The 25,488-nt window shown below is 40.0% G+C and overlaps 1 protein-coding gene across 2 annotated transcripts in view; it reads right to left on the reverse strand.

Moving 5' to 3' along the window:
• ano10a (anoctamin 10a) overlaps positions 1–25,488 on the reverse strand; it is a 66,052-nt gene that overhangs the window by 24,503 nt on the left and 16,061 nt on the right. For both annotated transcript variants that reach the window (XM_072570956.1, XM_072570955.1), the window contains exons 7-9: positions 20,746–20,801; positions 18,921–18,995; positions 15,416–15,598 (exon numbers count right to left, since the gene is read on the reverse strand). In XM_072570956.1, coding sequence (XP_072427057.1) covers positions 15,416–15,598; positions 18,921–18,995; positions 20,746–20,801 — 314 coding nt within the window. The remainder of the gene's footprint in view (positions 1–15,415; positions 15,599–18,920; positions 18,996–20,745; positions 20,802–25,488) is intronic.

The following is a 25,488-nucleotide window of genomic DNA, read 5'->3' on the forward strand; positions in this document are numbered from 1 at the left end:
GGTTTTAAACTCTGCACAGACGGAATTCAAAGTTTGGATTCTTCAGATTCACCAGACCATTTAGTGTAAACAATTTACTATTTGTTTTACAACACTTCCTGTTGTTTTTAATGACTGGGATTTGTTAAATATATATTTGAACACAAAACCCACACGAAGTAGCTTTCACTCTAAGCAGTGACAATTCTATCACCAATTGTAATTAAACTGCACAGTGTAATTAATGTTGCAGCCAAACATTCAAAACAGAGGTAAGCCTTTAGGCAGCGAACTGCTTGAAGCCAGAACTTGTGGTTACCTTTGTCGTTGACAACTTTATACAAGAAACACAAAAGGAAGGAATGCCTATGAATGTTTTTTGGAACCTATTATTGTTACAAGATGTGCTTACCCTAATTGTTCAATACAACGGCAGTATGTTTTCTGGAATTGAGTTGAACAGTCAAATATTTCCTAATGCAGATGAATATGAACATTGGTGATTCAACCAGATTTTATCTCCTATTCACCAAGGTTCAATTAAAAACCCAAAGTAAGTTCTTGGGTGCTTGCCAGAGGCAGAAGCCAGTATTACGATTGTATGCACGTACATCTTCTGACATTAAAACACAACAAACTAGTGCCCTCTGCCTACTGAGTGCCAGGTCACAACGAAAGAAAATCCAGTTATCAGTCGCAAATGCAGTTCTCTACTGGTAGCAGCCTGTGGCACAAACTTCCATGAAATTCAACACCAATTGGTTATCTTGATGCAAATTGGGTATGACAGCTGATAACATAAATAGGCTTGCAGATGTGAAGGTTGGGAGGGTGTCCAAAGAGATAGATGTGGGGGTGTGAGTTTCTTCCTAAAACCGGGTTTAAATCAGAGTGGCACATTCTACAGCTCAACCAATGCTTTATTTCCAGTGGAAATGCTCAATTGTGGAGTAAGAATGGAAATTTCACACAGCAATAGATCCATGTTGTATTTGATGTACACAGTGCTTGATGGAGTAATTTGATGTACACAGTGCTTGACAGATTTTTACCTCTGATATATCAATATATTAAGTGTGCGCTTGATGGGGCAATACAAAGAACCTGGGTCAAACATTCTGTACCTAGGATATATTCATTCCTCAGATCAGAGGCTTCGGAAATGAAGGTTAGTTAATTTTATGAAAATACATTTTAGTCAAAAGGAAATATGTAATGTAGAAAGAATAGTGCACAAAAAAGATGCACAATGAATGTCACAGCATAGAAAAAAAAACATTGACTCATCACATCTGTGTTTTATTTCCATCAAGTCAAATCCCACTTTCTGACTTATACTGATCAATATTCTTTGTCAAGTATATCAAGATGAAGGGCTCATGCCCAAAACAGACTCTTCTGCTTCTCAGATGCTGCCTGACCTGCTGTGCATTTCCAGCACCACACTTTGACTCTATACCTCTGGACTAGACAATTCCAACAAACTCCTGCCTATTCTCCCATGTTCCATCTGTAAGCCTAAAGTTCTACTTGTGTCCAAATATACACCATGTCCTGATCACGCTCCATGCACATGACCTACACTCACTCCTAGTCAGGCAGTCAGTGGCTCAATTTTAAAATTCTCATCCTTATGCTCAAAGTGGCTCACGTGCTCACCCCTCCGATCTTCTATCGCCCCAAACCTTACCAAAGGTTTTTGCTTCTTAAACATCTGATTTCAATTGCACGGTGTGATGGCTGTGCCCCCAGTTTCTTCCTTCCTAGGCTTTCAAATCCACTCCAAAAAACTCTACACTCCTCTTTCCTCCTCTAAAACACTCAAGTCTACTTCTGTCACCAAGCGTTTGTTTATCTGCCTTAATATTTCCTTATAAAGCAACATTTGAGCATTAAGAATGACTTCATCATAACCTTTCACAATTTAACATCTGTATTCAGTCATCTACCAACGCAATGAAAAATAATTCTAGTTTGTGAATCTTTCATAGCTAGTAACAACCTAATAAATCTTCGTTGCACTTTTCCATTCTTTTGTATCCCTTCCAACATTTGAATCACTAATTCTCAGTTGGGGTACTTTCCACAGCTTTAAAGTCCTGCACAAACTTAACATCACTTTTGTGCTTTTAGATCATGTACCTCATGGCTCAACAGGAAACACTCCTGCTTCTCAAGTCAAAAGATTGTGGATTTAAATCTCACAGATTCGTGTCCAGAGGTTCGAGCAGAAACTTCAAACTGACATTCCAAGTACAATACTGAAGGAATGCTATCAGATGTGATGCTTTACAAACAAGGCATTAAACTAAGGCTCAATTTATTGGGTGGATGTTAAAAAAAAAAATCCCATAGCACTACTCTGAAGAAAAACCATTCTTCCAGGTGCACTGCTAGATGTGTGGGCTTGCTGTACACAAATCAGTTGTATTTTGAGGTTCTGAAAGTTGCTACAGAAATGCAAGTGGCTCATTCAAAACCAAGCAGAGCCAGTCTCATTACCAGAAACTTGGCTGTTTGAATTAGATTCTCAGGGAAACGTATCACCCCTTACATTCTCCAAAACAGCTATCTTGTTTGCAATGGGGATAGCCACAGAAGACACTTGCACTAACTGCCTACCTCTCTTACCTTTCCTGGAGTTAAACTATCTATGTGACTGTATCTGCGACTTTTCCCCCTTCCTATAACTGCCATCCATCACATCCCCTAGCTCTCAAATTCTTTATTGCCTCTAACTATCTCTCCAACCAATCTATTCGGCTCTATTGCAATGAAGTGTAAGCCAGGTTCCAGGAGATCAATTGTGTTAGGGGGCTCTCTAGTACGAGGTACAGACTGACGTTTGTTCCTTCCCTGGTGCAAGGATCAAGGATGTCTCAGAGAGGGTGCAGAATGTTCAAGGGGGAAAGAGGGCCCAACATTGGAGCCAAGGACATAGGAAGGGAAGAGGTTGAGACTCTGAAGGGAGAATACAGAGAGTTAGGCAGGAATTTAAAAGGAGACCCTCAAGAATAGTAATATCTGGATTACTCCTTGCACTATGAGTTAGTGAAGGCAGGAATAGGAGGATAGAGCAGATGAATGCATGGCTGAGGAGCTGGTGTATGGGAGAGGGATTCACATTTTTGGATCATTGGAATCTCTTTTTGGGTAGAAGTGACCCGTACAAGGAGGACAGATTCCACCTAAATTGGAAGGGGACTAACATACTGGCAGGGAGATTTGCTAGAGCTGCTCAAGAGGATTTAATTAGTAAGGTTGGGGTGGGGGTTGGGACTCCGGGAGATAGTGAGAAAAGAGATCAATCTGAGACTGGTACAGTTGAGAACAGAAAAGAGTCAAACAGTCAGGAACAAAGCAGAGAACAAGGTAGGACTGATAAATTAAACTGCATTTATTTCAATGCAAGAGGCCTAACAGAGAAGGCAGATGAACTCAGGGCATGGTTAGGAACATGGGACTGGGATATCATAGCAATTACAGAAACATGGCTCAGAGATGGACAGAACTGGCAGCTTAATGTTCCAGGATACAAATGCTACAGGAAAGATAGAAAGGGAGGCAAGAGAGGAGGGGGGAGTGGTGTTTTTGATAAGGGATAGCATTACTGCTGTACTGAGGGCAGATGTTCCCAGAAATACATCCAGGGAAGTTATTTGGGTGGAAATGAGAAATAAGAAAAGGGATGATCACCTTATTGAGATTGTATTATAGACCCCCCCAATAGTCAGAGGGAAATTGTGAAACAAATTTGAAAGAGATCTCAGTTATCTGTATGAATAATAGGGTGGTTATGGTAGGGGATTTTAACTTTCCAAACATCGACTGGGACTGCCATAGTGTTAAAGGTTAAGATGAAGAGGAATTTGTTAAGTGTTTACAAGACAATTTTCTGATTCAGTATATGGATGTACATCCTAGAGAAGGTGCAAAACTTGACCTACTCTTGGGAAAGAAGGCAGGGCAGGTGACTGAGGCGTCAGTGGGGGGGGCATTTTGGGGCCAGCGACCATAATTCTATTAGCTTTAAAATAGTGATGGAAAAGGGTGACCAGATCTAAAAGTTGAAGTTCTAAAGTGGAGAAAGGCCAATTTGACGGTATTAGGCAAGAACTTTCAAAAGCTAATTGGGGGCAGATTTTCCCAGGTAAAGGGATGGCTGGAAAATGGGAAGCCTTCAGAAATGAGATAACGAGAGTCCAGAAAAAGTATATTCCTGTTAGGGTGAAAGGCAAGGCTGGTAAGAATAGGGAATGCTGGATGACTAAAGAAATTGAGGGTTTTGTTAAGAAAAAGAAGGAAGCATATGTCAGGTATAGACAGGATAGATCGAGTGAATCCTTAGAAGAGTATAAAGGAAGTAGGAATATACTTAAGAAGGAAATCAGGACGGCAAAATGGGGACATGAAATAGCTTTGGCAAATAGAATTAAGGAGAATCCAAAGGGTTTTTACAAATACATTAAGGACAAAAGGATAACTAAGGAGAGAATAGGGCCCCTCACAGATCAGCAAGGCTGCCTTTGTGTAGAGCTGCAGGAGATGGAGGACATACAAAATGAGTATTTTGCACCAGCATTTACTGTGGAAAAGGATATGGAAGATATAGAATGTAGGGAAATAGATGGTGACATCTTGAAAAAAAAAGTCCATATTACAGAGGAGGAAGTGCTGGATGTCTTGAAACGCATAAGAGTGGATAAATCCCCAGGACCTGATCAGGTGTAACCTAGAGCTCTGTGGGAAGCTAGGAAAATGATTGCTGGGCCTCTTACTGAGGTAGTTGTATCATAGATAGTCGCAGGTGAGGTGCCGGAAGACTGGAGGTTGGCTAACATGGTGCCACTGTTTACGAAGGGTGGTAAGGACAAGCCAGGGAACTATAGAGCAGTGAGCCTGACCTTGGTGGTAGGCAAGTTGTTGGAGGGAATCCTGAGGGACAGAGTGTACATGTATTTGCAAAGGCAAGGACTGATCAGGGATAGTCAACATGGCTTTTTGCAGGGGAAATCATGTCTCACAAACTTGACTGAATTTTTTTGAAGATGTAACAAAGAGGATTGATGAGGGCAGAGCGGTAGATGTGATCTATATGGACTTCAGTAAGATGTTCAACAAGGTTCCCCATGGGAGACTGATTAGCAAAGTTGGATCGCACGGAATACAGGGAGAACTAGCCATTTGGATACAGAACTGGCTCAAAAGGTAGAAAACAGAGGGTAGTGGTGGAGGGTTGTTTTTCAGACTGGAGGCCTGTGACCAGTGGAGTGCCACAAGGATCGGTGCTGGGTCCACTACTTTTCATCATTTATATAAATGATTTGGATGCGAGCATAAGAGGTACAGTTAGTAAGTTTGCAGATGACACCAAAATTGGAGGTGTAGTGGACAGTGAAGAGGGTTACCTCAGATTACAACGGGATCTTGATCAGATGGGCCAATGGGCTGAGAAGTAGCAGATGTAGTTTAATTTAGATAACTGTGAGGCGCTGCCTTTTGGGAAAGCAAATATTCGCAGGACGTATACACTTAATGGTAAGGTCCTAGGGAGTGTTTCTGAACAAAGAGACCTTGGGGCTGAAAATGTGTTGCTGGAAAAGCGCAGCAGGTCAGGCAGCATCCAAGGAACAGGAGAATCGACGTTTCGGGCATCAGCCCTTCCTCAAGGATTTTAACCTACTGCGAATCCTCTTACAAGGATGCCTTCCTTGAAGAAGCTCTCTTCCTCCCTGAAGGGCTGATGCCCGAAACGTCAATTCTCCTGTTCCTTGGATGCTGCCTAACCTGCTGCGCTTTTCCAGCAACACATTTTCAGCTTTGATCTCCAGCATCTGCAGTCCTCACTTTCTCTTCAAAGAGACCTTGGGGTGCAAGTTCATAGCTCCTTGAAAGTGGAGTTGCAGGTAGATAGGATAGTGAAGGCGGCATTTGTTATGCTATCCTTTATTGGTCAGAGAACTGAATTCAGGAGTTGGGAGGTCATGCTGCGGCTGTACCGGACATTGGTTAGACCGCTGTTGGAATATGGCACGCAATTCTGGTCTCCTTCCTATCGGAAAGATGTTGTGAAACATGAAAGGATTCAGAAAAGATTTAAAAGGATGTTGCCAGGGTTAGAGGATTTGAGATATAGGGAGAAGTTGAGTAGGCTGGTGCTGTTTTCCCTGGAGCATCGGAGGCTGAGGAGTGGCCTTATAGAGGTTTCTAAAATCATGAGGGTCATGGATAGGATAAACAGACAGTCTTTTCCGTGGGTTGGGTGCATCCAGAACTAGAGGGCAAAAGATATGAAAGAGACCCAAGGGGTAACTTTTTCTCACAGAGGGTGGTGCCGAGTATGGAATGAGCTGCCAAAGGAAGTGGAGGAGGCGGATACAATTGCAACATTTAAGAGGCATCTGGATGGGTATATGAATAGGAAGGGTTTGGAGGGATATGGGCCAGTGCTGGCAGGTGGGGCTCGATTGAGTTGGGATATCTGGTCAGCATGGACAGGTTGGACCCAAGGGTCTGTTTGCGTGTTGTACATCTCTATGACTCAATCCTTTTGCCTTTTTGGGATCATCTACTTATGCTGTCACCTTTAGTTCATTGCCTCTCTGTACATTTAAATGAACAGATTTTAGATAAAAAGGAATGTGTTTTAGAATTATAACCTTGAAATAAAGTACAACAGAACAGCCTTCTCACATTAGAAGACTCTATACATAAGGTAAGGCCATGAGCAAGCATCATCCATGATCTGAGGGGCTAACACACACACAATGAATGGATTAAAAACTGGAATGGACTACAGGCTTTTCATCTAACTTTTAAATCAGGAATCTTAAATCATGAAAAAGGTATAATTTTAAAGAAAAGAACTAATCACTATCACTAACCTCATTTTTTCCCCATCCCCCAAACTAAAGTCTTTACAATAACTTGAATTCCATACCAGATTTGAGCGGGGGGGGGGGGGGGGGGGGGAGAAAAAAAGTGATAAATATACTTCAAATTTCAGACAAATTATGCTGCTACAAGCTGATAATTGGAGTGGAAGTGACTCAGGACTATGGGACAGATCTGTTTCTGGTAACCATCTAGGAGCAGTGTGCTAAGAAATCATGGGAGGCTGTAAGGGATGGAAAAGAAAGGAAAGACAACTTGTGCCTTTAACATCGTAATGTGCGCCAAAAGATGTGAAAAAAATGGCACCAAGAAACAAGGATGGTGACTAAGTTAGACTGACTAGCTAAGAAAGGCTATAAACATTATTCATTTATGTTGTTTGCAACAGAACCAATCTAAAGTTTCAATGCAAAAAGAACAAATCTTTTAACAGAAACTTGAAAAAAAAGACACAATTACAGGATATTCTCTCTCAAAAGGTTTTATTGTCATAGAACCATCAAAAATCACCGTAGATTCAGGAGATACTTGCTCTTTTTGGACAGCTGAAAAAACCATAATGAAAGGGTGACATCACTGTTACCACAGACATGCTCCAGCAACTGATACAGATCTGAGTCAGAGAAGATTTGCATCTAAGGCAGCAAAGGAGATTGCCAGATAGTGAGAAAAACAATGTCAGCAATATGACGTGTGGTTATGGTATCAATTTCATTTAACAAAAATATACTGAGCTGCTAATGTAAAATAGATTGTTCTGGATCAAACTGCAGACGTAAACTGGAGCTGATAAATAGCAACTTAGCATTCATACCAAACATTGCCAGAAAATGTAGGTGGTCAATAAGAGGGGATTGGAGGGTCCATCAGTTCAGTTGGTAGCAGTCTTACACCAGAGTTACAAGGTTCTGGCTAAGTTGCACTCTAGGACTTGAATACAAATATAGAGATTGACGACTTAAAACTTCTCACAACCAATATCAGAAAAAAAAAGATCGTCTGGTCAGTTACACATCCTGTTCACGGGAGCTTGCTGTGTTCAAACTGCCTGCCATGTATCCTTCATTACAGCAATGACTATACTTTGAAACTAAAATGTGTTGTGATTGTGAAAAGTACTATAAAAACATGAATAGTTCTTTAAACATCTTTCCTAGGCCTCCAGCAGCCTTGCAATTGAATTCTTGACTATACATTCTGGAGTAAGCATTTTTATCAGAATTTAACTGGACAAACCACAAAAATATGGTGGTCACAAGAACAACATAAGAGATTGGGAACTTTGTGGCAAGTAATTCCCCTCCTGACTCCTCCAAGCCTGTCTGCAAACCAGAAGGCAGAAGTCAAGAGTCTGATGAAATACACTCTACCTGCCTACATGAGTGCAGCTCCAACACTGGAGATACTAAACACCACCCAGAACAAAGCAGACCACTTGTTCCATCACTTTCAATATGCATGCCCTCCAGCACTGATGCACAGAGACAACACGTACCATTTGCAACATGCATGACAGTAACTCATCAATGCTCCTTCAACTTCACAACACAAAATCTAGCATGAAAAAGCATACAGACACCAGATGCATAGAAACATGACCACCTGCAAGTTTTCCTGCAAGTCTCTCATTAATTGGTCTTGGAACTATTTTCCATTCTCTAGTCATGGAGTCATGGCACAGAAACAGATCCTTTGATCCAACTCATCCAGACATCCCAATGTGACCTAGTTCCATTTTCCAGCATTTGGCCCATATCCTTCAAACTCTTCCAATTCATGTACCCATCCAGATTTCTTTTAAATGTTCTAATTGTACCCACCTCCTCTGGCAGCTCATTCCATACATGCACCTCTTTCTGCTTGAAAAAGCTGGCCCCCTTAGGTCCTTTTAAATCTTCCTCCCCCAAGGTCTCTTTGTTCAGCAACACTCCCTAGGACCTTACCATTAAGTGTATACGTCCTGCGAATATTTGCTTTCCCAAAATGCAGCGCCTCACAGTTATCTAAATTAAACTCCATCTGCTACTTCTCAGCCCATTGGTCCATCTGATCAAGATCCCGTTGTAATCTTCCTTCACAAAACGTTACATGGTATTCTAGTCTGAGCGCAGTTTAGACTATGTTACAAATAGCTTTAATGTAACACTTAACACAGAAGGTCCCAAAGGAGTTTAACAGGTGCAGATGTTCTATTTTAGAAAGACACTTGAAGGTAGATCTGGGGCCAATCATGATAAACTTTGTTACAGTTTTACACATTACAAGCATACATCTCCTGAACAACCAACCAATTACAGTGTGTGTGAATAATATATATAAATAAAATAAAATATACACACACATCTCAAGCAAAACCCCAATTAATGTCCACCTTATAATACAATTACATTTGAGCCCGAGACATTAGTAAAAGGCAATCAAAAAACTCCGGTCTTTGAACAAGCTTAAGAAGGGACTGAGAAAACTATAAGTGGAAGCATAGTCGAATTTAGGGAGAGAATTCCAACAAGTGCATTATTTGGTTTAAGAAAGCAAGATGGGCTTTTTTGTAATTCTTCAAATCACAGCAACCAGAGAAATCATGGCATTCTGGTCTTCTCAAAGATGCAAAGCATTAATGCATGCATCAAGCCTTGCACTTCGAGCACCATGAGGATGCAGCGGTCCATCAAACTGCAAGAACACCAGTTTGTATTTTATTTTCCTTTGTTCCTTCATGAATATGGTATCGCTAGCAAGACTCATTTTGTTGCCCAATCCTAAGTGCCATTGAACAGAATGGTTTGCTTGGCCACTTAAGTTTCGATCAGATTACTGTAGATAGATCAGACAGGTAAAAATGGCAGATTTCCTCCAAAGAAATTGGTTATAAAAAAAACTTATCAGGTTAACTAATGATAGTTTTATAGGATGGTCCCTTACATGGGCCTGAGTGACATGAGCTACGGAGAAATTTTAGGCTTTAACACTAGTCGTCTGTTGAGGCCTATCTAGACAGACAACGCAGCAAGTTGCTCCCAATCAGAGAAGGTACCTATCGACTTTAGCTCAACACGTCCTCAAAATAGGACTTCCCTATGTTTGACACTGGCACTAAGATCTCAGGGCACAATCCACAAGCAATGCCCACACATCCATGAACATCAGCATCTAATATGTGCCAGCCACTAAGTTCCCTCACAGCCATCTCCAATACACTTATCGTTCACTTCTACACTTCAATGCTGCATCGCAGGTTGCACTGCAACTTCATTGTAATGCTACAAAGATAGCATGCTCACAGGAAATGCATATAGCTCACTGACTCAATCAGGGTTCATCTCCAGCCTGTGTTTGTGTACTCATACTGCTCACTAACTGAACCTACTGAGACACTCTCAGGATCCCTATCTTGACTTTTTGCATTTTGCCATTTCAGACAGAGACACTGGGCTCACATTTTATCTGCACTAAACAGCAAAACAAGACAGACGTAAAGGTATGTTATGATTATCAACAGGATTGTCAAGTCAAGGAAAATCAGGGGTCCAAGCACGGTAAGTCATGGGGAGCCTCCAAACCAAGCCCAGTGTCAATCTAGCCTTTTGGAGCAGTTAAAATTAGGGTGCATGCCACAAAGGATGAGAAGCCGCACGTCGAGCAGATCACCCAGTATTTTGGCATTACGCTCGATCGTAGTCGGTTTCCTCCAGGAACGATAGAGAGGCAGACATTGTGGGGGAAGAATGTATGTGGCACCGTGGTTACTTTGGATGTAGGTGGGGAAAGTGGTCCAAGTCAGTAAGCAGACAGTGCGGAGGACATACATGGTTCGTGCTGAGGATTGAGTTGAGTGACAGCAAAAGGGGAAAGATTTTGTCGGCAATACTGAGAGTGGTAAAATATGGGTCTTGGTGAGAAGTGGGTATAGTAGTATAGACAGGAGAATCGACGTTTCGGGCATGAGCCCTTCTTCAGGGCTCATGCCCGAAACGTCGATTCTCCTGTTCCTTGGATGCTGCCTGACGTGCTGCGCTTTTCCAGTAACACATTTTCAGCTCGGATCTCCAGCATCTGCAGTCCTCACTTTCTCCTAGTAGTATAGACAGTAATGAAGTATTGAAGAGAAGGTGGTCAGAGAAGAGGATATGACCTTCAACCTACAATGCTGGGCATTTCTCCAGGTGGCAGAGACCACACTGACTAGGTGACAACCTCAGACCAGACTGGCATGGCATAGAGTCATGGCTTCCACTGCTGGCCCCAAGGGAAGAGGATGCCCCATTTGTGCTCCACCCTGCACAACAGACCTCCAAGATCCCTGCCAAAATGCCAATTTTCCTACATTTGCCAAGCTTGAAGCAATTGCCAAACTACAGAAGACAACTCTCAACACCAATGACGACAATCAATTCCAGGAAATTCAGCAAGTGACAAGTTGTTCTAGGAACGGCATGTGCTAAGATTTGGCTAGAATTGGATGAGCAGGAACCACGGGGACAGTGTATATAGTTAATAAGGGGAGTTTGGTAAGATACAATGAGAAAACTCAATAAGCCTCATGGTAAAAAGGCCTCTGTAAAGTTCGATGCAACTCACAGTCAAGAAAAACGCAAGATTCAGCCCATGGTCACCATTACGGAGATGAGGTTGCAATTCCAGATCATGCTGTTTGAAGTTGTTCTGGTGGGAATTGAACTCACTACTTATGCCCTGGATTGCCACTGCACCATCTCACTCAAACTTTATTGTGTAAAGTCTCTAGGCATTCCACTCAAGCATGATCAGACAACATCTGATATTAGGCCTCAAAAAATGATATTAGAGTGCAGGCTAGAGTGCCTGCAGGAAAGGCAAGAAGAGACACATAAACATGGGGAGGTAATACTGGAACATCAAACGGAGGTAGAGGCAAGATAGAGCAATGCGTCATTAGTATACTCAAGGAAACTAGCACAAATCCTTTTGGCTGATGCAGAAAAGAGATGTGAGAAATAGGAGGAAGCCATGAATTGCCAAAGCCTCTGTTCCCACTTTGTGCTGGGAGAAGCAATGAAGATATTGTAATACAGAATTGCTGAATCTTAGCATGTACAAATTGTTCTGTCGCAACCTTAATCCAGAAACAAATAAAGAAAAATCTTTCATGACATGCTTGCCTGTATCAGTTTCACCTCAGGGGTTTCATTTTGACATGCAAATTTTTGTACAGTTACATTTGACAGGTTCAAAATGTATACCTAGAATAAGTCCTCCTCACTAATATCTGGTGGCTAGTGCCAAAACTGGGAGAGTTGTTTCACGGAGTCATCAAGCAAAAGCCTGACAGTCATACTCATGGACTCCTACCTTACAGACAACGTCCCAGACGCCATCACCATGTCTGGATAGGTCTTATCCCACTAGGACAGACCCAGCAGAGATGGTGGCATGATGGTATACAGTGAGGAGGCAGTTGCTCCTGGGAGTCCTCAACATGGACTGTGGAGCTCACAAAGTCTCATGGCTTCAGGATAAACATGGACAAGGAAACCTCCTGCTCATTTGAGTGCACCTCTGCTGGTGAATTCATACTCCTTATTGTTGAACACTGGAGGAAGCAGAGGATGAAAATGGTGCAAAATGTACTTTGGGTGGGGGATTTCAAAGGTCACCACCAAGACTGGCTTAGTAGCAGCATAACTGATTTGGGCAGCACGGTGGCACAGTGGTTAGCACTGCTGCCTCATAGCGCCAGAGACCCGGGTTCAATTCCCGCCTCAGGCAACTGACTGTGTGGAGTTTGCACTTTCTCCCTGTGTCTGTGTGGGTTTCCTCCGGGTGCTCCGGTTTCCTCCCACCGTCCAAAGATGTGCAGGCCAGGTGAATTGACCATGCTAAATTGCCCGTAGTGTTAGTTAAGGGGTAAATCTGGGTGGGTTGTGCTTCGGCGGGTCGGTGTGGACTTGTTGGGCCGAAGGGCCTGTTTCCACACTGTAATGTATTCGAATTCTAAACTGGTCAGGTCCTAAAGGATATAGCTACTAGACTGGGTCTGCAACAGGTGGTGAGGGAACAAGTGGAAAAAAACATACTTGACCTCTCCTTAGCAATCTGCTTGCCACACCTATTGATTACCTTCATGGTCAGAGACAAGAGTGACCACCATACAATCCTAATGGAGATGAAGTCCTGCCTTTACACTGAAAATAACACCTATTATGTTGTGTGGCACAATCCATGCTAAATGGGACAGACTTCAAACAGATCCAGCATATCAAGATTGGGCATCTGAGGTGCTGTAGGTCATCAACAGTAGAATTACATTCCAGCACAATCTGCAACCTAGTGCCCAGAATATTCCCCACTCAACTACTACCATCAAGCCAGAGGGTCAACTTTGGATCAATGGAGAGTGCAAGAGGGCATGCCAGGAACAGCACCATGCATATCAAACAGGTCTACTTGGGTACCAAACAGCATAAGTAGTAGATGGTTAAATGAACCCACAGGTTAAGCTCTGCAGTCCTACCATATCCAGTTGGGAATGGTGGTGAACAATTAAACAACTCTCCGAAGGCAGTGGCTCCACAAATATTCCCATCCTCAACGATGGAGGAGCCTAACACAACACTGTAAAAGATAAGGCTGAGGCAGCAACTGTCAGCCAGAACAGCCAAGTGTAAGATCCATCAGAGCTTCCTCCAATGATCTCCAGCATTACAGGTAACAGTCTTCAATCAATTAGATTCACTCGGCATGATATTAAGAAATGGTTGGAGGCACTGGATAATGCTAAGGCCGTGAGTCCTGACAACCTTCCAGCATAGTATTGAAGTTCTTCCAACACATATAACACTGACATCTACCAGACAATGTGGAAAATTGCCCAGGTGCATCTGTACACAAAAATGCAGGATAATCCAAACCAAATCAGTCTATTCTCAAATGATCAGCAACATGATAGAAGATGTCAGTAACAATGCTATCAAGGAATACCTGCTCAGCAATAACCTCCTCAATGATGCTCAATTTACAGTACACAATTTTTTGTAAACTATCAAACAAACAGTCGTATACAGATAAGCAGCAATTTACAAGGACAGGGGCGGCAAAGCCAAATCCTACCATTCAACCAGTTTTCAGGGAAATGAGGACAAACTTCAAATCCCCATTTTTAAAAAAAAATCTGTCAGCCAGAGCTCCCTGACTGGGGCTGTTAATCTGGACCAAGCAGGCAACTCATTTTAAGGAGGTCCACTTGGCTGACCTCATTACAATCACTACAAATCTATCTTAATTCCTTTTTCCTCACGATCATAAGAAAATGTCTGTTGCCAAGATGTCTTTAACTTATCAACAATAGCTATATGGACTTATTTCTTTTTAAAAACTTCTTTTGCAAGCAACGATGTTACCAAATGTACAGAAATAAATAACAAATGAGAGATACTTAATGCAGAATGAAGCTATTTGACTCATCATTTATCTGCCAGCCCTTGTTAGAGGTCTGTGTGGGATTCCTACAGATCTGCTCTTTCCCTCTCAACTTCTTAGTTACCTCTAAGATGCAAATATCTGTCCAATGTTCCATCAAAAAAAACCCCACAAATCATACATGCATCAACTACCTTTGATGACAAAATATTTCTTGCTTCAACAAGCTGTTGTGAACATTTCTCCTTCTTTCCTTGCTCTATCAGTTCCAATTTTAAGCTGATGGATGTTTCTATGCTCCTCTCATCACTACAGAAATTAGTCTCTTCTTCCTCACCATATCAAAATTCTTAATAATGGTAATATTTTCCATTTAATCACCTCTCGAATCATCCTTGCTCAGGCAAAAACCATTCCAGTGCTTTAAGTCTCTCCTTGTATAGAGTAATATAATAAAAATTTCTGTTTTTATTGTGGTAAAATTATATTGTAATGGGATTGCCAAAGCTACATTCAGTGTTAACTTGGTCAATCATTTCTTTATACAATTTTATTATTGTTTTGCTCTTGCACAGTTTGACCCTTACCACAAAACCCAAAAAGCTAACTGCCATTTTATCAAAATGGATTTATCATCTATCCAGACTCAAAGAAAAGTTGTTCTTGCACTACAGATCTCGGGAGTCTGCTACTACCTTACACTGAATGCTTTTTTTTTCCAAGTTTCCTCTTGACATGTTTTATTTTACACTTCTTTTGATGTTCATTACTACTTACCTGCTCATCCCACTCACACATCTCCTTGCAAAATTATGTCTGGTCCTGCCAAATGTTGGCCTAACAGGTTTTCCCAAAAAATTGGAACTCCACTTCCTACAAATGGGTTTCTACAATTAAATTGAACCGCTTTGGCACTGGGAGTAGATGCAATTAATAACCAATAGAACAGAAAGGAGGGACTGCACCAGAACCAGTGTACAAAAACAAACAAGATGTACCTTCCTACAAAAAAAAATAGAATTCAATCTTACAAGTCCAGGAGCATTCCAAAGCTGAAGACATTAAGATTCCAAGGGGTCTGATGTGGTATTCTTGTAATCTATTTCATCTTACTTTGCTCAACTTTAATATTGTGACTGATACTCACCAAGAATGTGTCCATTTTGCCTTCCAGCTTGACTTGATCAGTTAACGGAAGTTCTTTTTCTTCAGTTGATATACTAAGCTTTTGCTTGATAATCTTTTTGCGGTGTTTTTGAAGGCAATAAGGAAACAAGGATTCCACAAACTGGTTGATTATTTGTGAGGTAATGAGTAAGGCAGCCAGATTCTGGGAGAACACAATAAGTCAGATGTGTTATAGATAACTTATTCTTTTTCAAAAAAAAAGGGAAGTTCAACTCCCCCTTCCAACCACACCCCCACCCATCAAGCTTTTTCCTCCAGTTTTAAAGATCACTGCATAATGTTATGCAATATGTAAGTGGTCATATGGTTGTACAGAACTTATATACAGCTTAAAAAAATAATTCTGTTGAAACTTTGTTTTACAGTCATCAGGACAATTTACAAAAATATCAAAGAGAAAGCAATACATATGTTGTGTGGGATGAGTGGACTTATTGGTTGGCCAGTGGACTCAGTGCAGATTTTACCATGGAGAATGCACCAGTTAAAGATGAGTGACAATTAATTGTTAGGCTTTGTTTAAATTTTAAGCCAGGCTGGTGGATTGATTGGTCAAGGCATTGCCTTGATAAGTAAACCAGAGAATGGCTGTAACTTACTTTGTGCAGTTGAAACAGGTACAGAGTATTTAAGCTATTTCATTCTGCAAAGTTCTGTGTGTTAATATATGTAACTTCCAGCACATGCAAGTGCACCATGACTGCAAACCTGACTAACAATCCTAAACAGTTCACAGTTTAATTCTTTGCACTCCAAAGACAACATTTATTCAGTTCCAGTCATATTTAACATTGGATGCAGTGCTCGGAGTTTTGAAAGTGCAGGCTGCTTGGATACAAGTTAGGATCTTGCTTGTTGTGACCAGGCAAAAAGATCCATCACTTGACACAATCCACCAGCCTTTGGGACATATGGTCGAAATATTTGGCATCACACCAATAGTGAAATTCATATACCATCTTAGTCATTACTGAGAGAGGCAGAATGTATCTTTTGGCTTGTCAGCAGCATCCTGTTGATGGTGAACACAATTTACATACTACACAGAAGCAATGTAAAACAACTAGCTCCACCTTTGCTCAAACTTAGTTTACCTTAAGGGTAAGTTATCCTGAGATAGACTGGCTATTTTCCAGGATCAAAAATGAGGGCCTCAGGCTTGTTCATAAGTTTGCCTGATACATAGCAAGAAATCTGATCAGGGTAGTGATTATCCTACAGCATGAAAATTGATCCACCCTACTTCAGTAAATATTAATCACCAATATCACCAATTTATAACATCCAGAATAGAAATTCTGAAGCATTCTGACATTGCCCTTTGTCAGCAATGCACGAGTTATGCATCTTACTAAGTGACCATTATTCATAGGAACTGGAAGAGTGAATGTCTGAAAACTACCACTGCATAGAGGGTTTCACACCACCAACTCCATGCATTCTTCTTTTTAGAATCATTTGGAACAGAAGGAGGTTATTTAGCCTATCATGCCTGTGCTGGCTTTTTCAAAGAGCTAAACAGTGTAATTTCTCTAGTCTCTCCCAGTCACCCTCTATGTTCTGCCTTTTCAACTATTCATCCAATTCCATTTTGAAAGTTGCAATTAAATCTGCTTCCACTATTCTTTCAGACACTGGGCAATCCAGCCCATAACTAGTTGTTTAAAAATCTCTTGCCCCCCTCCCTCGGATCTTTTACAGATTACCTTAAATTAGTCTCTAATAGCTATAAACAATCAATAGTGAAAACTGTTTCTCCCGGTCTACTTTGTAAAAATGCTTTGTAATTTTACACATATTAGATTTCTGCTTAATCTTCTCCATTCAAAAGGAGTACAATTCCACATTCTAAAGTTAAACCAAATTCTTCATGCCTGGAATAATTTTAGCAAATCTTGCCTGCACCTCCAAGATTTGGACATCTGAAAATTTAGTGCCCAGAGTTGGATATAATCCTCCAGCCAGATCTAGAAACATTTTAATTCAATATCCTTCCTTTGGCACTCTAACTCTTAAGTATAGAATCATGTGCTTTCTTTATTCTACATATCTGAAAGTTGGATGGAGAAGTGGGAATCCCTAAAACACTCTTCCTGCAACCTCTTAAAATTGTGACAGAGAGAGACAGAAGATAGTGACAAAACTGGAATTGCTGGAAAAGCTGAGCAAGTTGGCAGCTTCTATGGAGAGAAATCAGAGTTAACCTTTCGGGTCCAGTGACCCTTCCTCAAAACGCCTCTGATTTCTCTCCACAGAGGTTGCCAGACCTGCTGAACTTTTCTAGCAATTACTATTTTTGTCTGATTTACAGCATCCAAGGTTCTTTCAGTTTTTGGAAAGAAGTAGGTATACATTTCAGCAATCAGGAGCCAAAATGTTAACCAATTTTATTTTTGTAATGCAGAGGTACTAGAGTCACCTCGGTTAGGATAAGCTATAATCAGACCAGGCAAAGAATTAAACTCAAGACCTTTCTTCTCAATAAAGTTGACTTACTGACTGGTTAAACATGCTGAGTTTTCAACGGCAATCTAATGTTATTTTAAGTATTGAATTGCTTGGCGTGGTGCAATTATTATTAAAAATTAGATCTATAATAACAACAATTTGCTGGCCAGTGCAAATATTTAGGGCTGCATAGGAAAAAAAAAATCAGTGTACAGTGCACTTTTATGTAATTAAATGCTCTAGGGCATTGTACACAATGAGCAAGAAGTGGGGGAAGAATTACCTTTTGACTGACTTACTTTTTCAGGAAGGCCAGAATAGAGAGAACAAAGGAGGTTAGGGAAAGAATTCTTGGAGTTATAGGTCCCGGTGTAATGCTGTAGCAGAAGAATGAGAAGTTCCAGAATGGGACCATACTGGGACAGGAAGCTGCAAGTCAGTTGAATTTTAGTGCTAGCTAAATGCTGAAAAAGGGTACTCATTTCTTTAGCACTTCGCAACACTTCAGGATGTGACAAAACACTTCACAGGTAGTACTGCCAGAAATACAGAAGTTAAAAAAAATGCAAGGGTCGGCAAGAAACAGGGTGACAAAAAAGACAAGTGGGCAGACAAGGAAAGGCAAGTGGGTGAGGGGCAAGTATGTCAGATTGTGCAAAACAGATAGGGCAAGGGGAGCTAATGGATAGGAATTCAAGTCATCATGGGCACAAGTTTCAGAATGATCTTGTTAGAGAACTCACAGAAGTGGTCATGCAGAAGATGCACATCTTACATCTACACAAACAACAAGACAGCATTTTTGAGCAGTGTCATCAAGTGAGATTTATTAAATACTGTGAGTGCGATTTTCCATTTGGATAATAGACAGGTAATTCCACAATAAACAAATACAAGAGCATAAACAAGAAGATGCTTTGACCAAAATGCAGAATTAAGATGAATTTACAAAAGCCTTCCCCTTTTGGAGGCATACAAAGAAATAAATTAAGTAACTTACATTTTGAAATATTTACCTGTCTCAAAAGTTTCATATCCTGAAGAATAAATGCAATGTAGAAAAGGGATGCAAAACAGTTCACAAAATTGAACTGGAAAACAAGAAAGTAGATATTGTAAGGAAATAGTTAAGAATTCAAGCAAATATCAAATTCAATATGCAAGTTCAGAGACCTAAATAAAAAGATTTTAGCTTAATTTTGTTCTTCCGCTGTTTGATATAGTTTTTTCAATAGCTTTTAGGTTAACATCAGTTACATTCTGTCATACATTTGGGTGTGTTATGAATACTGAGGGTCATAAATGTATGAAACTGATCTCTGAAGAAAAATCCAGTTAGTCCATTCCTATTATTCTGTATCTCTGCAAAATTATTTCTCTCAAATACCCATCCAATATCCTTTGAAGTTATTGATTAGTTCTACTTTCACTAACCTTGTAAGCAGCTACCTACCACAAATAGTTTTTCCTCACTTGTTATCTCAATCTCTTACCCAAAACCTCGAAATCTGTGTCCCTAGTCCTTGTATTATCAGCTAATGGGAACAATGTTTTATTTTCTAGCTTACCTAAACCGGTCTTAATCTTATATATTTATATCAGGTCTTCCGTCAACCTCCTTTGCCCCAAAGGAGGACAACCAAAGATTCTCCAAGTTAACCTTGCAGCAAAAAAAAAATCACTCACCCCTGCAGCCATTATGGTAAATTTCCTCTGCGCCTTCCCACAGATATTCACAGCCTTCCTAAAGCAGGGTGGCTAGAACTCTAGTTGTGTCTTAACCAATATGCTATAAAAATCTAGGAGAACACTTTGCTTTCTTATCAACAACAGAGTGGTTAGAATGTGGAAATTGCCACTACATGAAGCAAGGTAAACAGTACACAGATGCCTTTAAGAGGAAATTATTTAGACACAGGAGGGGGAATGGAAAAGGCTATACTGATATGAGTGATATGAAGATTATGGAAGAAGGCTTGTGAAGTTCATATGTTTTTGACAGCTGAAATAGAATTGTAGCACACTACAGCACTGTGTCTGTGCTAGCTCTCTGCAAGAGCATTCAGTTAACTCATGCCTCCTTTCCCATAACCTTGTAAATTTTCCCTTTTCAAGTAATTATCCATTTTGTTTTGAAAGCCACTAACAAATCTGCCTCCAACAGACCCATGGGCAGTCAAATTGAGCTACTAACATTGTGTAAAAAGAACTTCTCTCATGTCACCTTTTGTTCTTTTGCCTTTCACTTTTAAATTGGTATCCCCTGGCCAATGGGAAAAATAGCTTTTTTCCTACTTTACTTAAACGCCTCCTGGTTTCCTCCCCTTACTCCCACTCTCCTTGCGAATTCTGTCAGTCATTTATTAAAATTGTGGTTGATCTGCACTTTAATTGTAACTCTATTAATGTATTTTCTTAACAATAAAGGTGCAATGTGAGATTTAATATAATTAAACTACCCTACACCCTCCAATTTTTGAAGGACCGAATTCCACCAGTCTTCCATCTATCCAGGGGAGTGTTTTCTAACTCACTTTCTGAATATTTCTGCTCCAAAGTTAAGTTACATCCCCAAGTCTAATATACCTTCAACTCCAAAAGGAAAAACAGTCCCTTTACCATTACAAATTGAACTTTTCAGAAATTAATTATATCATGCTCCAACTTTATTTAAAAGAACATAAGCCTAGTTTATGCAATATCTCTTCAAAATTCACTTCTTGGAACCCCAGATTGTTTTCACAGCATGGATGGCTTCTGATTAAATACAGTTTTCCTAATCATTTTTGATATATAATTAAAATAATGTTATTCAACAGACACAAATGTGAGTGTACTTACCACCAACACTTTCAAAACTAAATGATTTTGATAAGATGATTCAAGCCTGTGGTTTTCTGCACAAAATAGATACATCAATCAATAGTAAATCAAATGATGGCCACTCTTAAAGAACCAAGAATAGGAATTCATTGAAGTATATTTATTCAAACAAAGTGTCATGCAATCATATTCTAATATTTAACTTTTTGAAATTAGCCAGTTGATTTTCCATTGGTTGCAAAGTCCAGTTTTTGATGGAACATGGGTGCCACAGGCAAGGCCACCATTTTTTTGCTTATCCCAAATTACCCTTCGAGAAGGCCTTCTTGATCTAATACAATCCACGTGGTAAGTCACAATATGGTACAACTTGTAGCCTATCAGCCAATTCAGATACCAATTAGGAGTAAACTTAATTGCCATATGTCTAGAGTCATGTGTAAGCAATACCAGATAAGGGCAGATTTCCTTCTCTGAAAGACATTTTTACAACAATTAACAATGGTTTCCACCATTACTCAGATTAGCTCCCACTTCCAGATTCATCAATTAAGTTTAATTCTGTCAGGTGTTGCAGTGGAGTTTGCACATACAGCCCAAAGCATTAATCTGGGCCTATGGCTTACAACTCTGGTAACATCAACAAAATACTGACAGGTATTTGTAAAGGAAATGCCAACAGAGTAACACCAAGATAGTAAAATTGTTGAAGAGGCATTCATGAAAACGCAGAAGGGTCACACAGCTTTTTGATTTTGGTATGTTCTGAGTTGTTCATGAGTCTGCATAAGAGAGGGCGTAAAGGAGTTTGAGAAGAAGTTTTTTTTTAAAAAAGGGCTTAAACTGTTTACTAAGAATATGCGAACTATCAAATTTATCTGGCAGCAGAAAGTTCAAGTTGGAGGTTTCACTTTTGCTAAGTTAAGGTTACTCACATATCTTAATACTGGAGTTGAGAAATTGGTCTGATTTGTGCATGAAATGTGTTTGTTCCTTGTTGTGTACCACAGGCCTTTTGATGATATTTAATTTAGTTTAGGAACAGACTATTAAATTATAAACCCTCAAAATTATTTAATGGAGATATGAGAATGTTTCAGGGAGTAGAATATGCTATCCAAACTATTACATGGTGATTTCAGACAGGATTTTAATAGTAAATATTGAAATCTTCCCAGTCAGCTTTTAAGAGATGATGGAAATATCTGCAGATGAGTTCAGAGAATAGAATAAGCAAAATAAATGAAAAAGTAGTATTATAATTAATTGTGAAACAATTCTAAAAGCATGCAAAAATCCACTTGATTTGCTGAATTTAGAGATGAGACGAACATAAAAAGTAGGAGAAGTTGACCATTCATCTCTTCAAGCCTACCCCATCATTCAACAAGATCATGGTTGTACAGGCTAGGCCTCAACTCCTCTCCTTTGCCTGCTCAGAAAATCATTTAAAAATATAACGAAGGCAATGCAGTGAAAATAAAAATCAGAGTCCATATTCTAGCTTCATCTGATGGCCAAAAACTTGTTTTTTGTTCATAGCATAGTTATCATAAAGGAGCATTTATGTCAACAGTTTGACAAAGCCACATAAGGTACTATTATAACAAATGAGTGATAGCTTGTTGAACAGCATTTTAAAGAGAAGAGAGACAGACAGAAGTGTTTGGAAAGGGAAGCCCCTAAGCTCCACCATTAGTAGCAACTGCGGAATGATTAAAACTAGGGATGGGCAAGAGGTCAGAATTGCATGTCTGCAGAGGTCTTCAAAAAATGTAAATAAAGAGTTTATAGAGCATGTCATTACATCTTCAATATGAAATGGAGCTATTTAAATGCAATACATGGCAGCAGATACACAGGAACACAACCTGCAAGCTCCCCCTTCAAGCTACTCACCATCCTGGCTTGGAAATATATTGTTGTTGCTTCAGAATTGCTGAATCGTCTAACAGCACAGTGGGTTGATCTACAACACCAGACTGCAGTGGTTCAAGGTGGTAACTTCAAGGGCAACTAGAATGGTGACGCCACTAATGCCCAAGTCCCACAACTGAATAAAAAAAAAATCAGGAACCACAAAAAACAAAAAGCACAATAGCAACGACCCAAATAAATAATGGCTGGGACTTGGGGCATTTGTGGGGGGCGGTGTGATAAAGGGAGTTGTTGTAGGTTTACTTCTATTCAAATAGAATTGCTGATAGTCAGAAACAATATTCATTGTTGGACAATATTTACAGAGCACCTCACTCCTGTAAATTTTGAGGGTACATTCCATCCTCATTATTGTTTAATTGTCTACTGAAGTCTATCATCATTTCTTTAAAGTAGTTGGATTCTTGAGTACCAAACAGAAATTTGAATTTTTGCATATACTTTAGACTAATATAGTTAGGATAATTTTCTTTTTAAAATGGTTTGCTGTGTGACAACTTCTATATAAAACTAGTGGATCTAGCATTGTATCCAATGTAAAAGACTTTCTTTATTGTTTAACATATTAGGTTAAAAATGTTTTGGTAGCTGCAGTACTTAACTTATGAAATTTACAGGGTACATAATAGACAATTTAAGGTCAAAAAACCTGAGTCATCAAAACAAATACACAGACAGGGAGAAGGCTTGCAGTTAGATAATGATAACTCACTCCATAAGATAGCAAGATCTTATCAATTTGCTGCCTGTGATGTAGACTGTGGTACAGTGAGTAACATAGTTACTTGGATCCAGAAGGGTACATGTTCTATAGTGATTGGGACGAGCTTGACCATCTGTATCTGAGTAGGAGTTCCCTGATTTGGACCAGGTTAACAGCCCCATCAGGGAATCCTAGCTGACAGAAAAACAGGAGTCTCAGGGATTCTCTTCACTCTAGGAACTGGCTCTGAGCTAGCTGGTCAGAGTCCATTTATGTATGCAAGTAAGTAAAGGGTAACTTGAAGTCCATGGAATTATTTCAATTCATCATCTGGAGTAAAGCTGTAGAACTGTAATAGAACATAGAACATAGAACATAGAACATTACAGCGCAGTACAGGCCCTTTGGGCCTCGATGTTGCGCCGACCTGTCATACCAATCTGGAGCCCATCTAACTTACACTATCCTTGTACGTCCATATGCTTGTCTAATGACGACTTAAATATACTTAAAGTTGGCGAATCTACTATCGTTGCAGGCAAAGAAACTACCTCTGACATCTGTCCTATATCTACCACCCCTCAATTTAAAGCTATGTCCCCTTGTACTCGCCATCACCATACTTGGAAAAAGGCTCTCCCTGTCCACCCTATCTAACCCTCTGATTATCTTGTATGTCTCTATTAAGTCACCTCTCAACCTTCTTCTCTCTAACGAAAACAGCCTCAAGTCCCTCAGCCTTTCCTCGTAAGACCTTCCCTCCATACCAGGCAACATCCTAGTAAATCTCCTCTGCACCCTTTCCAAAGCTTCCACATCTTCTTATAATGCGGTGACCAGAACTGTACACAATACTCCAAGTGCGGCCGCATCAGAGTTTTGTACAGCTGCAGCGTAACCTCATAGTTCCGGAACTCGATCCCTCTATTAATAAAAGCTAAAACACTGTATGCCTTCTTAACAACCCTGTCAACCTGGGTGGCAACTTTCAAGGATCTGTGTACATGGACACTGAGATCTCTCTGCTCATCTACACTACCAAGAATCTTACCATTAGCCCAGTACTTTGCATTCCGGTTACTCAGACCAAAGTGAATCACCTCACGCTTGTCCGCATTAGACTCCATTTGCCACCTCTCAGCCCAGCTCTGCAGCTTATCTATGCCTCTCTGTAACCTACAAACATCCTTCATCACTATCCACAACTCCACCGACCTTAGTGTGGTCTGCAAATTTACTAACCCACCCTTCTACGCTCTCATCCAGGTCATTTATAAAAATGATGAACAGCAATGGACACAACACCGACCCTTGCAGTACACCACTAGTAACTGGACTCCAGGATGAACATTTCCCATCAACCAGTCTTCTTTCAGCAAGCCAATTACTGATCCAAACTGCTGTATCTCCCACAATCCCATTCCTCCACATTTTGTACAATAGCCTACTGTGGGGAACCTTATCGAACGCCTTGCTGAAATCCATATATGCCAGATCAACCGGTTTACTCTCGTCTACCTGTTTGGTCACCTTTCAAAGAATACAGTAATACATGACTGTAACACAAAATATTTTCATTATCATAAAGAAAATAGTTTTTTTTGCTAACTTTCAGGTTTTTTGGCCAAATTTATGACTGAACAATAATTAACACTACCCAAAATTGCACCTTAGGAGATTCACCAAGGGGCAAATCCATTATTTAACTTGAATAAAGTGCTGCTCAAATAGTAAAGAAATACTTTACTTAAAAATGGCAAATTAAATAAGACAGTAATATTTCACAGTTTTCAGATTGGGTGTCCTGCTCAAAGTAATACATGGAAGCAATTATTTAAAGTTATTTATTTCATTCATTAAATCTGATCAAGTTAGCCTATACTGTATGAAGATTTGTTGACTTGGATATTAAATGTAAAGTACGACACTGAGAAAATAAGAACAAGTACCTAAAAGGCTTCATAGAACAGACATCAAGAACCTCAGATACAAAAATCTCTAAAGCACTATAATGCAACACACAATGGTCACAAAGACAAATAATATTGAATTAAATTTATATGTGTGGCACTAGACATAATATTAATATAAAATTGATTCTGTATAAGATATTCATTAGT

This window comes from Chiloscyllium punctatum, chromosome 5 (genome assembly GCF_047496795.1).
Source record: "Chiloscyllium punctatum isolate Juve2018m chromosome 5, sChiPun1.3, whole genome shotgun sequence".
Lineage (NCBI taxonomy): Eukaryota > Metazoa > Chordata > Chondrichthyes > Orectolobiformes > Hemiscylliidae > Chiloscyllium > Chiloscyllium punctatum.